The sequence below is a fragment of the Neomonachus schauinslandi genome, chromosome 14 (genome assembly GCF_002201575.2).
Source record: "Neomonachus schauinslandi chromosome 14, ASM220157v2, whole genome shotgun sequence".
NCBI lineage: Eukaryota > Metazoa > Chordata > Mammalia > Carnivora > Phocidae > Neomonachus > Neomonachus schauinslandi.
In genome coordinates, this window is record NC_058416.1 from 2,852,467 (window position 1) to 2,865,005 (window position 12,539).

Consider the following 12,539-nt stretch of genomic DNA (forward strand, 5'->3'; position numbering starts at 1 on the left):
CGTTTCCCTACTGAGTATGATGTTGGTTGTGGGTTTGTCATATATGACTTTTATTACGTTGAAATATGTTCTCTCTATACCTGCTTTGTTGAGTTTTTATTATAAATGGGTATTGAATTTTGTCAGCTGCTCGTTTTGCATCTATTGAGATGATCATGTGATTTTTATCCTTCATTTTGTCAGTATAGTGTATCACACTGACTTACTTGTGGATGTTGAACCATCCTTGCATCCCTGGAATAAATCCCACTTGATCATGGTGTATGAACCTTTTAATGTATTGTTGAATTCAGTTTGCTAATATTTTGATGAAGATTTTTGGATCTCTGGTTTATCAAGGATACTGGTTTGTAATTTTCTTTTTTTTTGTGGTGTCCTTGTCTGGTTTTGGTATCCGACAAATAAACATACCTGCACCTGCTATCTAGATCCAGCAGTTGTTAACATTTTTATATATTTGCCTTTCTCTTTTTTGTAAACCACCTCCAAAATATTTCATCAACATTTCTAAAAACTAAGAATGTTGTTCTGTATTACCAACCCAACAAAATAGCAGTTCTCAAATATTATTTAATATTTAGTCTGTTTCAAAGTTTAGTTTTTATGAAGAGTTTGGGAGCTAGAATATGTTTGAGCATGTTTGCTGTGGATGGTTGTAGCTGGTGGAAGGCATTATAGTTGTATTAAATAACCTTTTGTAGTGGGCCTGTGAGAGCCCACTGAATACATAGGGGTCACTAGTGACTTCTGATTTAGTTTCCTAAGCTTCTATTATTTTGTCCTTTTGAATTTTTTTTTTTAAAGATTTTATTTATTTGATAGAGAACACAGCGAGAGAGGGAACACAAGCAGGGGGAGTGGGAGAGGGAGAAGCAGGCATCCCGCTGAGCAGGGAGCCCGACGCGGGGCTCGATCCCAGGACTCTGGGATCATGACCTGAGCCGAAGGCAGACGCTTAATGACTGAGCCACCCAGGTGCCCCTCCTTTTGAATTTTTTAAACCAAATACTGTCACTCTCAGTGAGTAGGTGTCCTTGGGTCCTGCAGTGACCTTTCATTTACTTATTCAGCAGTTATTAATAATAATATGTAACATGTTAACTATTTACCGTGTGTTAAACATTGTACCTAGAATGCATTAACTTAAACCTCACAGGATTACTATACTATAGTTCTCATTACTATCATTTACATTTAAAAAGTGAAATGGGGGGCTTCTGGGTGGCTTAGTTATTAGGTCATGATCCCAGGGTCCTGGGATCGAGCCCCGCATCAGGATTCCTACTCAGCAGGAAGCCTGCTTCTCCCTCTCCTACTCCCCCTGCTTGTGTTCCCTCTCTCACTGTATCTCTCTCTGTCAAATAAATAAATAAAATCTTTAAAAAAACCAAAACATAAAAAGTAAAATTGGCTGGGGAACAGAGAGGTTAAGACAGGGGTCACGCTGATCCAAGTGAGTGGCAGAACTGGGTTTTGATCTCGGGTAGTCTTGACAGCACTGCGATGCCCAAAATGTGCTTGGCTCTGTGCTGGTGGGGAGAAGTCTTGTCCTCTAACGCACAAGTGACGAGAAAAAGAAGCAGTCCAGATGTGTGCTAGGATAGGGCCAGGGCCATGCAGAGAGCTAGGGGAGGGCCCCAACTGAGTCACAAGGCTGCCAGGGGTCAGGTAAGATATCGGGTGTGTAGGTGGGTTGGCACCTGCATGCCTGAGTCCCAGAGGCAAGAGCGAGCTGTGTCTGCCTGGGCATGGAGCAGAGCACACAGTCATAGAGGTGGTTCATCCTGGATAGCAGGTGTCCAGGTCTTGCCCCTATGGGAGTCACTGTAGGGCAGGGGACTTGACCCCCCGGTCCTTGGCCTCTCAGGGAGCTGCTGCAGCAGGTCACCAGGGCATGCTTCCGGAAGTGACTTCCCTGCTTTGTATGAGGTCAGAGATGCAGTCCCCAGGATCCTCACCTAGAGAAGTGATTTATGAGTTGGAACATTTACCCACAGAGTAAATTTGCCCCAAATCCAGTGACTGTAAGCGGTCTTGAGAAAGTTGTGCCGTGCAGGCGAAAGAGACAGTCTCTGAAAGGTAAGGCAGCAGCCCTGCATCTGTGTATTTAGGTCTCGTGGTTTATTTATTTCTGTGTTCCCACGATTGCATTTTAAAGTTTAGCTGCATATTTTATTTTCACAGCTTTTACATATTGCCTCTTAAATCCTTCCCCATCTCCGCTATAATGCATTTTTTACGTTATGAATATACACTTTTATTTTCTTAAAAACATTTTATCTTTACCTACTTTTTTATAAACACGATTAAATTACCTTTTACGAAATGCCATCTCTAAAAACGTAGAAGGCATTTTTAAAGAGTAGCTTCAAACTGTTCTCTCTAGAGAAACATGCACACACAGTGAGCGATCCATTGGAAATCTATTTTAAAACCCTGATCAGCAAGCCGTTTTATGCATAAACAATTAAATTACTTGCCAGACAAGTTCCCAGTTGCCGCCGCGGACAAAGTTTGTGACACAGTGACAAGAGAAGTGGTTCATCACGGACAAACTGTGTTCAGGTGGGGCCGTGGTGCCTGTATGTCCGTGGGGTGTGCGTCGTCCTGGCTAAAACACATCCGTGTGTTTGCTGTCCCGCCACGCCCTCCCCCATTCGTGTTCCTGCTGCTGGAACCCCGCGCACTCTGGGCTGCATGAAGAGCTAACATTTATTCACACGTTTTATAACACTAGTTATCTTTAGGTTAACGTGTTATTGTAGGAAAAGTTGGAACAGCAAATCCCATGTGGTATGTGCTTGTCTGTCTGGGAGAGTAAAAGGCCGCTCAGGACGAAAGCGCATCTCGCCAGAACAGAGCAGTCTGACGCTTTGTCCCGCGGCGGCGGCGCGTGACCCGCTCCCCACTGGGGACCGAGATGGGTGTGGAGAAACCGGTGAGACCCTCCAGGCTCAGGGGCGCTGGTGGGTGGTGGTTTTGGTCTCGAAGCTAGTGGTGCTGGAGGGCTGAGGGCGGCTCCGCAGGCCTCCTCCCTGGGCCCCCCTGTGGTGCATTTTTAAGTTGAGAGTTCTGATGACAGCATTCCTGTTCTTTTTTGGAAAAGGAGTGATGACCCTGTCTGACATAGCAGTTTTTGCCTGTAGCTAAAAAGAATATCACAAAGATCTGTTGATTGGGCTGCGGACGAAGGAGGGTCAGTGGCTGGGAATCACTTTCCCACTGGGGCTTTAAAGGTTCGCAAGAAACTTCCTTAGTGGACCGTGGGCGTCAGGAAGGGGCCACTTGGTGGAGCTTTTTCAAGTGGAGCCCGTTTTGTTGATGTTGTGATTTCCTTAAGATAGGGGTGTTTGGGGCTTAAATAGTTAGTACTGTTAGAGCATTTTTTCCATTTCTACATTGATCTGTTTTGCCCTTGGTAATATCTCTAGGTTCTTTAAAACGGCGCCCCATGCCCCTCTGCCCGGCATTTACAGCAGGGCTTCGTTTTGAAAGATGGGGGTGGGCAGAGAAGAAGTGGAAAACAAGAGAGAAAGAGGAGCCTGTTTGCGGATGGCGGGGGCGCTCTTGACGGCCTTCCTTGAGAAGCCGCCTGGAAATTGCAGGGCCCCGTTGGCCTTGGGGAAAGCTTTTCAGCTGGTTTTGGAGGAAGCCCGAGGAAGAACACTGTATTCTCTGGCGTTTGGGTTCTTGACGGAAGGTGACCAGGCCTGGGCTGGGGTCAGGGGCGTGGGGGAAGCGGACACTCGATGAGTCCAGGCTGTGAGGAGGAACGTGGATTTCTCAGCCAGCCAACATGGCAGCCGCCTGCAGTGTGCAGAGGACTGAGGACCCCCCTGGAAAGAACGAGAAGTGCAGCCGCATCCCCTTGGCCCAGCAGCCTAGCTGCTGGATGCTCTGGTGGCCTGGGACCACCTGAGCCACTTCCTCCCGTCTCCGTTGTGGTGGCCAAGCTGCGCGCACACCTGCTCCCTGCCTTTGCAGCTCACTAGAGACCGTGGGCTGCAGGGCAGGGCGCCGTCTGGTGTTACATGTGGGCCCGGACCGGGCAGGTGTTTACTGTGTACGGACGTGTGCAGGGATCTGGGGGGCGCTCCGAGGACAGGCTCGGCAGGGGCTTCCCTGACGCTAGGCTCCTGAGAGATGAGGAGAGGAGCCTGGGCCATGAGGGTCGCCCCCTGAGACCCACCTGGCTGGTTAACGGGGGACCAGGGCTCCTAACGGTGCATCACTCCGTGCTGGCGCTGGGGTGGAGACCCCCGACCTGCCACGCCGCATCCTTGAAGCTGCCCTGCAGCTTGGGAAGCATTTGACTTTCACGACCCCTGGGGCTGCTGAACACGCAGTAGCAAAGAAGGAGGGTATAAACCGGCCACAGGGCATGCATTGGTGATGGTTTGAACAAGTCTTCTCACTTGAAAAATCCACTTTTATTTCCAGGTGCATTTGTGAGTTGCGTCTTGTGGTCCTGAACTGGTTGAGCACTGGTACTCCGTGAACCTCGTCTTTGTGGCTGTTTGATCCCCTAGAATTGGAGAACTGTCTGACTTTAATACTCTTCATCGACCAACTGAGAGGTCTGGTGGACTTTGTAAAATTATTTCAGAGCCGCCAATTTCCAGTTTTTTTCCTTCATAAAATTATTTCTTTATGATTCTTTTTTTTTTTTTTTAAAGATTTTATTTATTTATTTGAGAGAGAGAATGAGAGAGAGAGAACACCTGAGAGGGGATAGGGTCAGAGGACGAAGCAGACTCCCTGCCGAGCAGGAAGCCCGATGTGGGACTCGATCCAGGGACTCCAGGATCATGACCTGAGCCGAAGGCACTCGCTTAACCAACTGAGCCACCCAGGCGCCCTCTTTATGATTCTTTAAACTCCTATGATCTTTATGTCCAGATTAGAGCATTGAGCTAAATATGAATAGTATGTTTCATTCATACTTTTGTATAGTAGTTCACATTCATCATTTTGAGGGGATGAAATAAATCCTGGGATAGAAGGGGATGCATGCAAATCATTTGCAGTATAACCCATAAGTAATGTACAACATACACAACCATCCAAAACTTGTGCCAAGACCAAAGCGGCCTGAAAAGATTATTTAAATTAGCTTAAATCATCATTAAGAGGTGTTCTTGTTGACCCAATTTGTCCATTTTTATGGGGAGTTTTTATTTATGTACTTTATTGGAGTCCTTGATTTTTGGAGGCTCTCTCTCGGCAGGAGGAACTCTGCACCTGTTAGTGTCGAGAGTAAAGATTACCTGTGTGCCCCTCTCCTTTCTGCCTCTTTCCAGACTTGGCTGCTCTCACTGCATTGGTTTCTTTAGGTGCCTGGGAACCCCGCTAGCACGGGGCTTTATCAAAAGATGTTTCAGAATACATCATTTTAAATAAGATTTCTTCTAAGGGTCTGTGGGAGGAGGTATTTGGAGAAAGCAGGAGGTATGTTGTCTGTCCAGAGGGCATCTATCACGATGGCTTCTGCACCCCTGCCTCCAAGTGGAGGACAGGCCGTGCCATGTGCTCAGAATCCCTCCTGGTGGGCAGGTTCCCCTGTGCTCTTCACTTCCCTGTTCTCTTGTCAGTACTCTTTTCTGGGTCCGCTCTGGGGAGCCGTGTCGGGCCAGACGACCAGAGCAGACAAGGAGTCGCTGCCCAGGGTCTTTTGGGAGAGAACCTTTCATTTGTGAGCACAAAGTGTGTATTAGTACATTGGTTCAAAACCAGAAACCTGTAGCTTCTTCATGTTTTGTAAATTTTATAATACGGGTTCTTAGTGTGTATGAGGTTGTGAGTTTGTAAAAACATGGCATCCTTTATATATGTCATGGCTATTTTTAAAGAAAATCTGCCCATCTGGGTGCCTCTCGGTGCAAGTCTGGAGCCCCCCTCCCATCTCCGCCCCCGTAGGGAGACCCTCAGAATCCTGTCTCAATTACTTCAGCTTGGAGGTGAGAAGGATAAACAGACCGTGTCCCAGGGGAGTTGTGGGGCCACCTTGCCTCCCTTTCTAACCCATCAGAATGCTGTTCTGAAAGATGCCCTATCTCTCTCCCTTTCTTTCTAATTGGCTCACTGTTTTGTTTATTCTATTTATCACAAGTCAGATGGAAATTCCTGTTTTTACTGCAGATAATTGCTTTTTGGTGTGTACTGTCTTGGGCCCATTTGGCGGCTTGCAAGCATTCGGGTTGGCTTTCTTGCCGTGTGGCTGGTTGCCCGCGTGTGCCAGGCACGGCGCTGGGCACCTCCCTTGTCTGGTTTGTCTTTGCCGTGCACAGGGTGCCAGAAACAGCCGGACACCTGGAGGAGTGGCTCTGACAGGGCCGGGAAGGTGTGTGACACCTGCTGTCGCCAGGGAGAGGCATACCCAGCCTCCCTGGAAATGCCCCGTGGGGATGAGACCTGTGGAAAAGGGTGGGGGGTGACGCGTGGCGCCCGGGGTCCAGAGGGTTTTCTGCAGTGGGGCTGGGACTTAGCCCTGCAGCCGGATCCTAGGGGGCCTTTTGGGGATTGGGGTGGCGTGGTGGTGTGGGGACGGAAGGATGGGTGGGGCCTGGGTTGGGGCTTTTCTAAGAGGCAGTGGTTCTGTGGCCCTGTGCACCTCAAGGTGGTGTTAGCTGGGGCCGCCGTGCCGGCCGTCGGTCCCGAGCGGCTGGCTCCAGGCATAGACCTTGCATGAGCTCGGGGTCAGTCACCTGCGCTCTTCGCTGAAGACTTGTTTCCCTAGCATCTCAACACAGGGCACATTTGTCAACTGCCCTTGCGGCTCACTTGGCCCGGGCACGAGCTGTGCCTCTGTGTCCCTTACCAGCCTCTCCCTGGCCCTTTCTCCTTGTTCCCGATCCCCACCCGCTCTTCTGGTCTGTGGCCTGTATTTTTTATACTCCACAACTTCACTCACCTCAGACTGTCCTTAAAGATTTGGTATCTTTTTGAGAAAAATTATTCTAGCGTACAATCTTGTGATGTTATTTGTTTTAATGATTGAGCACACAATTATCAATAACTGTTTAAATATTGATCTCTTAGAGGAAAGCAGCTGCTAGTACATCGACTTGAATTTGTGTTGGCGTCTCCTTTGATGTGGACTGGCCTGCTGTTTTTCAGGAGCGTGCCCGTCGCTCCCCGTGGAGGTTGCTGGTTCCCTGCGGATGTGGGAAACCTCGTTCCTAAGATCTCCATGTCTTTTCTGTTTCAGGTGCTCTCTGCCGTCTGCCATGCTTTCCAGGTAGGAGATGCCGGTTGTCCTGGCAGGTGCGTCCGTGCAGCTGGGAAGCAGAAGCCTCGTGTGAAGATGGAGAGATAAGACGTCGTCAGGCAGGCCTGTGCGACAGAAAGCCGTGCCCGCCCCGGCCAGGGAGCCCTGGTCCTGGAGATGGATCGCAACCGAGAGGCCGAGGTGGAGCTGAGAAGGGGCCCGAGCCCCAGCAGGGCAAGCAGGAGCCCCGAGGCGGACGGAGACAAGGTCATGAGCCACAGCTGCTGCATCTGTGGCAAGAGCTTTCCCTTCCAGAGCTCCCTGTCCCAGCACATGCGCAAGCACACGGGGGAGAAGCCCTACAAATGTCCCTACTGCGACCACAGGGCTTCCCAGAAGGGCAACCTGAAGATCCACATTCGCAGCCACCGCACCGGCACTCTGATCCAGGGCCACGAGCCGGAGGCTGGTGAGATGCGCGTGTCCGAGGGCCTGGACGGCTGCACCAGCCCCACCAAGAGCACGTCTGCCTGCAACAGGATCCTCAACGGGGCCACCCAGGTGGACAACAGCAAGATCCTGCTGAGGAGCAGCAAGAAGGAGGCCGAGGGGGCTGCCTGCGCCCCAGAGGAGGGCAAGGCTGCAGCCCAGTGTTCCTTCTGCAAGTGCAAGTTTGAACGCAAGAAGGACCTGGAGCAGCACGTGCACCAGGCCCACAAGCCGTTCCGCTGCAGGCTCTGCAGCTACATGACGCTGAGGGAGGAGTCCCTGCTGAGCCACATCGAGAAGGACCACATCACTGCGCAGGTGCCCGGCGGGGCTGAGGCCTACGTGGAGAACGGCAAGCCGGAGCTGACCCCCGGGGAGTTTCCCTGCGAGGTCTGCGGCCAGGCCTTCAGCCAGACCTGGTTCCTGAAGGCTCACATGAAGAAGCACAGAGGCTCCTTCGACCACGGCTGCCACATCTGTGGCCGAAGATTCAAAGAGCCGTGGTTCCTCAAAAACCACATGAAGGCGCACGGCCCCAAGACTGGGAGCAAGAACAAGCCCAAGAGTGAGCTGGACCCCATCGCCACCATCAACAACGTGGTGCAGGAGGAGATGATCGTGGCTGGCCTGTCCCTCTACGAAGTCTGCACCAAGTGTGGGAACCTGTTTACAAACCTGGACAGCTTGAACGCGCACAACGCCATCCACCGCAGGGTGGAAGCCGGCCGGACGCGGGCTCCGGCCGGGGAGGGCGCGGTGCAGGGCAGCCCCCCGGACTCCCAGCAGCTCTTCCTTCAGTGCCTCAACCTGCGGCCTGCGGTGGCCAGCGCGCCCGCCCACGGGCAGGCGGGGCGGCGTGTGGCCGAGCTGGACCCGGTCAACAGCTACCAGGCCTGGCAGCTGGCCACGCGGGGCAAGGTGGCCGAGCCGGCTGAGTACCTCAAGTACGGGGCGTGGGACGAGGCGCTGGCCGGGGACGTGGCCTTCGACAAGGAGCGGCGCGAGTACATCCTGGTGAGCCAGGAGAAGCGCAAGCGCGAGCCGGAGCCCGGCGCTCAGGGGCCCCCGCGCAAGCGGGCGGGCGCGCCCGGGGACCCCGTGCCTGGACCCCTGGACCCCAGGCCGGCCGCACGGCCCAGCCGCCGCGCTGCCGCCCCTGCTGGCCATGGCAAGTCCTCCGAGTGCTTCGAGTGCGGCAAGATCTTCCGCACCTACCACCAGATGGTGCTGCACTCCCGGGTGCACCGCCGTGCGCGCCGAGACCGTGATGGCCCCGGGGATCGGGGGCCCCGTGCGCGCTGTGGCTCGCTCAGCGAGGGCGACTCGGCCTCGCAGCCCAGCAGCCCGGGCTCGGCCTGTGGTGCCGCCGCTGACTCCCCAGGCTCGGGCCTGGCAGACGAGGCTGCGGAGGAGAGTGGAGAGGACAGTGCAGCCGACCCTGTACCAGGTGAGCGTGCGCCTGGGCAGCTGGGCTCAGAGGGTGAGGGCCAGAGAGCTCTGTACCTGGGTGACCCGTGCCCAGGTAGTCCTGGCTCTGTAGCCCTGCACCCAGCTGATCCCCTGTCCAGATATCCCAGAGCCCAGGTATCCAGGTAACGCAAGTCCAGGTAGCTCTGTGCCCGTGAGGCCTTCCCGAAGTATCCCTGAGCCCAGGGAGGTCCAGTGCCCAGGTAACACATGCCTAGATGGTCCAGGCTCAGGTGGCCCACTGGCCCGGTAGCCCTTAGTCCAGGAGGTCCGGGCCAGGGAGTCACGGCTCAGCCCTGCGCCCTAGGGGCCTGGTTTCCAGACCCAGGCAGTCCCAGACCCAGGTAGACCCTGCATCCAGGTGACCCTGTGCCTGGATAGCTCTTGCCTGGGTATTCCTGGCCCAGGTAGCCTTGCACCCAGGTGGTCCCACCCCCAGGTATTAGGTAGCCAGTGTATACTTAGAGCTCAGGCTGGTGGGTGCGGACACAGGTGCCTTTCAGCTCTGCTTCAGGCTCCTTTCTTGCTAATTTGCCCGGATGTGTTTGCATTAATTAACACCTTTGGCCTGTTGAATTCACAGTTTCTCTGGGGCATCAGTCATTTCTGAGCAAAGGACAGGTGATGGGACACCTCCGAGGCGTGCCCTTCTCTTTCTCCACAGGCCCAGAGCCTGCTCCGTCCCCAGGCGGCAAACGCATGCACACGCACTTGCCTCTGCTCACCTCCTTTGAACCAGACAGCTGAGTAGAAGAGTAACTTCCAGTCGGTGTGTGGTTATAATTAATCTCCTCGGATTCAAATACCCTGTGGGTTTAGAGACGGCTCATTGGAACAGATGACTCTCCGAATAGCAGCTATGTAAATATTTAAAGATGCTTGACTAACTTTGTTTTCGTCATTTTCCTACTTTTTATAAGTCTTAAGCATTTTGATATTTTATTCATTATTTTTTGTTTTGGATAATTCTTTTTTTTTTTTTTTTTTAAGATTTTATTTATTTGACAGAGAGACACAGCGAGAGAGGGAACACAAGCAGAGGGAGTGGGAGAGGGAGAAGCAGGCTTCCCGCTGAGCAGGGAGCCTGATGTGGGGCTCGATCCCAGGACCCCGGGATCATGACCTGAGCCGAAGGCAGACGCTTAATGACTGAGCCACCCAGGCGCCCCTTGGGTAATTCTTTTTAGTAGAAGGTGATGTTCCAGTGACGGAACTTGTAACATTCTCCGCATCACGAGGACCGTTTTTCTCTTCTCCCTGGAAACTGGTTCGTGGATGTTGCTTTTACCTGAAAGGCCAGGGGTGTAGGGGTATAGAAACCCAAGAGCTTCAGCAGGGCTATTTATAATCTGTAGTAAGGAAAACGACCGTAGTGCAGTCCTTCAAAACAAAACACAGATCTGTGTCCTTTTTTCTTTATGAGGGGTTTAGCCAATTCTTTGAAACAAATGATATTGAGTCAGTAAAAGTGTGGAAGAAAGTTGTTTCTCTAATCCTGTAGAGAAGCCTATGTTGACCCTGTGCATACACCTTGTAAGGGTCATATAGATAGATGAGCAGTGACACATTATGCACTGACCCTTGTTGTTTCCCATTTCATTTCTTACTCATTAACCTGTGGGAAGGAGCAGGGGAACACGCTACTCTCTGAAAATAGACTGCTCCTTCTCTGAGCTCAAGATTCCTGCAACAGTTTATCGTTGTAAAACCTGGCGAACCCAACTGCGACCTTTGGTTGGCATTTTTGAAGATTAATTCTTGGTTTTTCTCTTTAAAAAGTTTTGATAATTACAGATTTTACTGATGATATTCCAATAATACTGTTTTTGGAGCTCATTGGATAAAATGTTAGGATAGAACTAAATCTTTTTTCTTTTTTTTGAAGATAAATATTTTTAACATTTGGAAAAGCTCTTGAGCCTTTCCCTCATCTATGGTGATGGTGGTCAAATGATAATAATCTAATTCAATAGTACTTTGAAAATGTTAGAAAGAAAAATGTTTTTCACTATACATTGGAATTTACTTTTTTACATCTCAAATTCATTAAATTTGAGATTATCATTTACCTCCTAATGAAATTATATGTATTTTCTATATGTGATGTTTTTTTGAGAAACTTAATACATCAGATTTTTCTGTAACAAGTTCATGTATCCTAGTTGAGTTCAACAAGTTGACAGTAGAATTAACAGAATACTGTAGCTCATTGAGAGACCGGAAAAGGAAGTTTGTCATGACGGTGGCATAAAGTGTTGAAGAACACTTTTGTGACTCTGTAGGGCAGAATCTTTCCTTCTAAAACTACAGACTTCCCAAGCTCAGCAGGCCTTTAATGGTCTAGGGTGGGCAATAAACCACTGCTTCAGAGATGTTCTTTTAGGAGTGAGATGTGCATTATATACATGTAATACTCAAAGGCACTCCCATTTGCAGGGTTTGGCTAAGGACTTTGGAAAAGCAAATGAGTATTTTGAATCCTCTGTTTCGATCTGCAGCGTGCCTTTACTATTACTAAAAGATGAATTACGTCTTTATACATATAGGCAACTTAAAATTCTTACAGAACTCTGATGGGATGGCTGGCTAAAACTGTTAAGGGAAATATATGGAGATTCAGAACAAAGCACCACAGTAGGTCCCATAAGAATGAATCTGGCTTCTGGTGGAAGCAGGGTTGACAATAGAATTCTATCTTTGTGACCTTGCTTAGCAAGTCCCCATTGTGCCATAATTTTACCCCAAGATTTTTTGACGTCTAGGAATGGATTTGAATGCTGCTTTTGGCTCTAGAGAAACTTTGCATTATCAGATTAATTAAAAGAAACTTTTTTTTTCCATGAAAAAAAGCTCTGTTGCATTTGTTTAGAAAGCTCTGTTTAGAAAGCTCTGTTACATTCCCTTTATTTCCATGGAAAACTGGGTCTTACCAAAAATGGGAGAAGAGCAACCTTGTGAATAAAAGTCAGTCAAATATAAAATATGTTACTGAGCTAGATTTCAGCCCTCCACCGAGAAGGTGACATAGCCCTGATAGAGAAAATACACTTTTGGAGCTCACGAAGAAATGAAACCTTTTAATTAGGGAAGAGAGGAGCATTGAAAGGGCATGTAATTCAAGTTTACAAAAACGAGCATTTCCAAGCACAAAGCAGAGTCAGGGTGCTTCCAGGTCATCACGAGGACAAGGGAGTGTTATTTCACAATAAGCTGAAGCAGGATTCTGCTCAGAAAGCTTGTAGGCGATTTAGGAATGAGGGACCCCTGGTGAGCATGTCTTGAAGAGGTCGGTTCACAACCCATATGATTGTGAGAAGCACCTTTGGGTGGCCTGCCTTTCTCAGGCCATGAGAGGTGTGTCCACCTGCCCTCAGGC

The 12,539-nt window shown here is 50.2% G+C and overlaps 1 protein-coding gene across 1 annotated transcript in view; it reads left to right on the plus strand.

Annotated features, from left to right (window-relative positions):
- The window catches only part of ZNF516 (zinc finger protein 516), a 114,466-nt gene that overhangs the window by 38,189 nt on the left and 63,738 nt on the right, over nucleotides 1-12,539 (plus strand). The window contains exon 2 of the mRNA XM_044921182.1: nucleotides 7,208-9,143. Coding sequence (XP_044777117.1) covers nucleotides 7,385-9,143 — 1,759 coding nt within the window. The 5' untranslated portion in view covers nucleotides 7,208-7,384. The remainder of the gene's footprint in view (nucleotides 1-7,207; nucleotides 9,144-12,539) is intronic.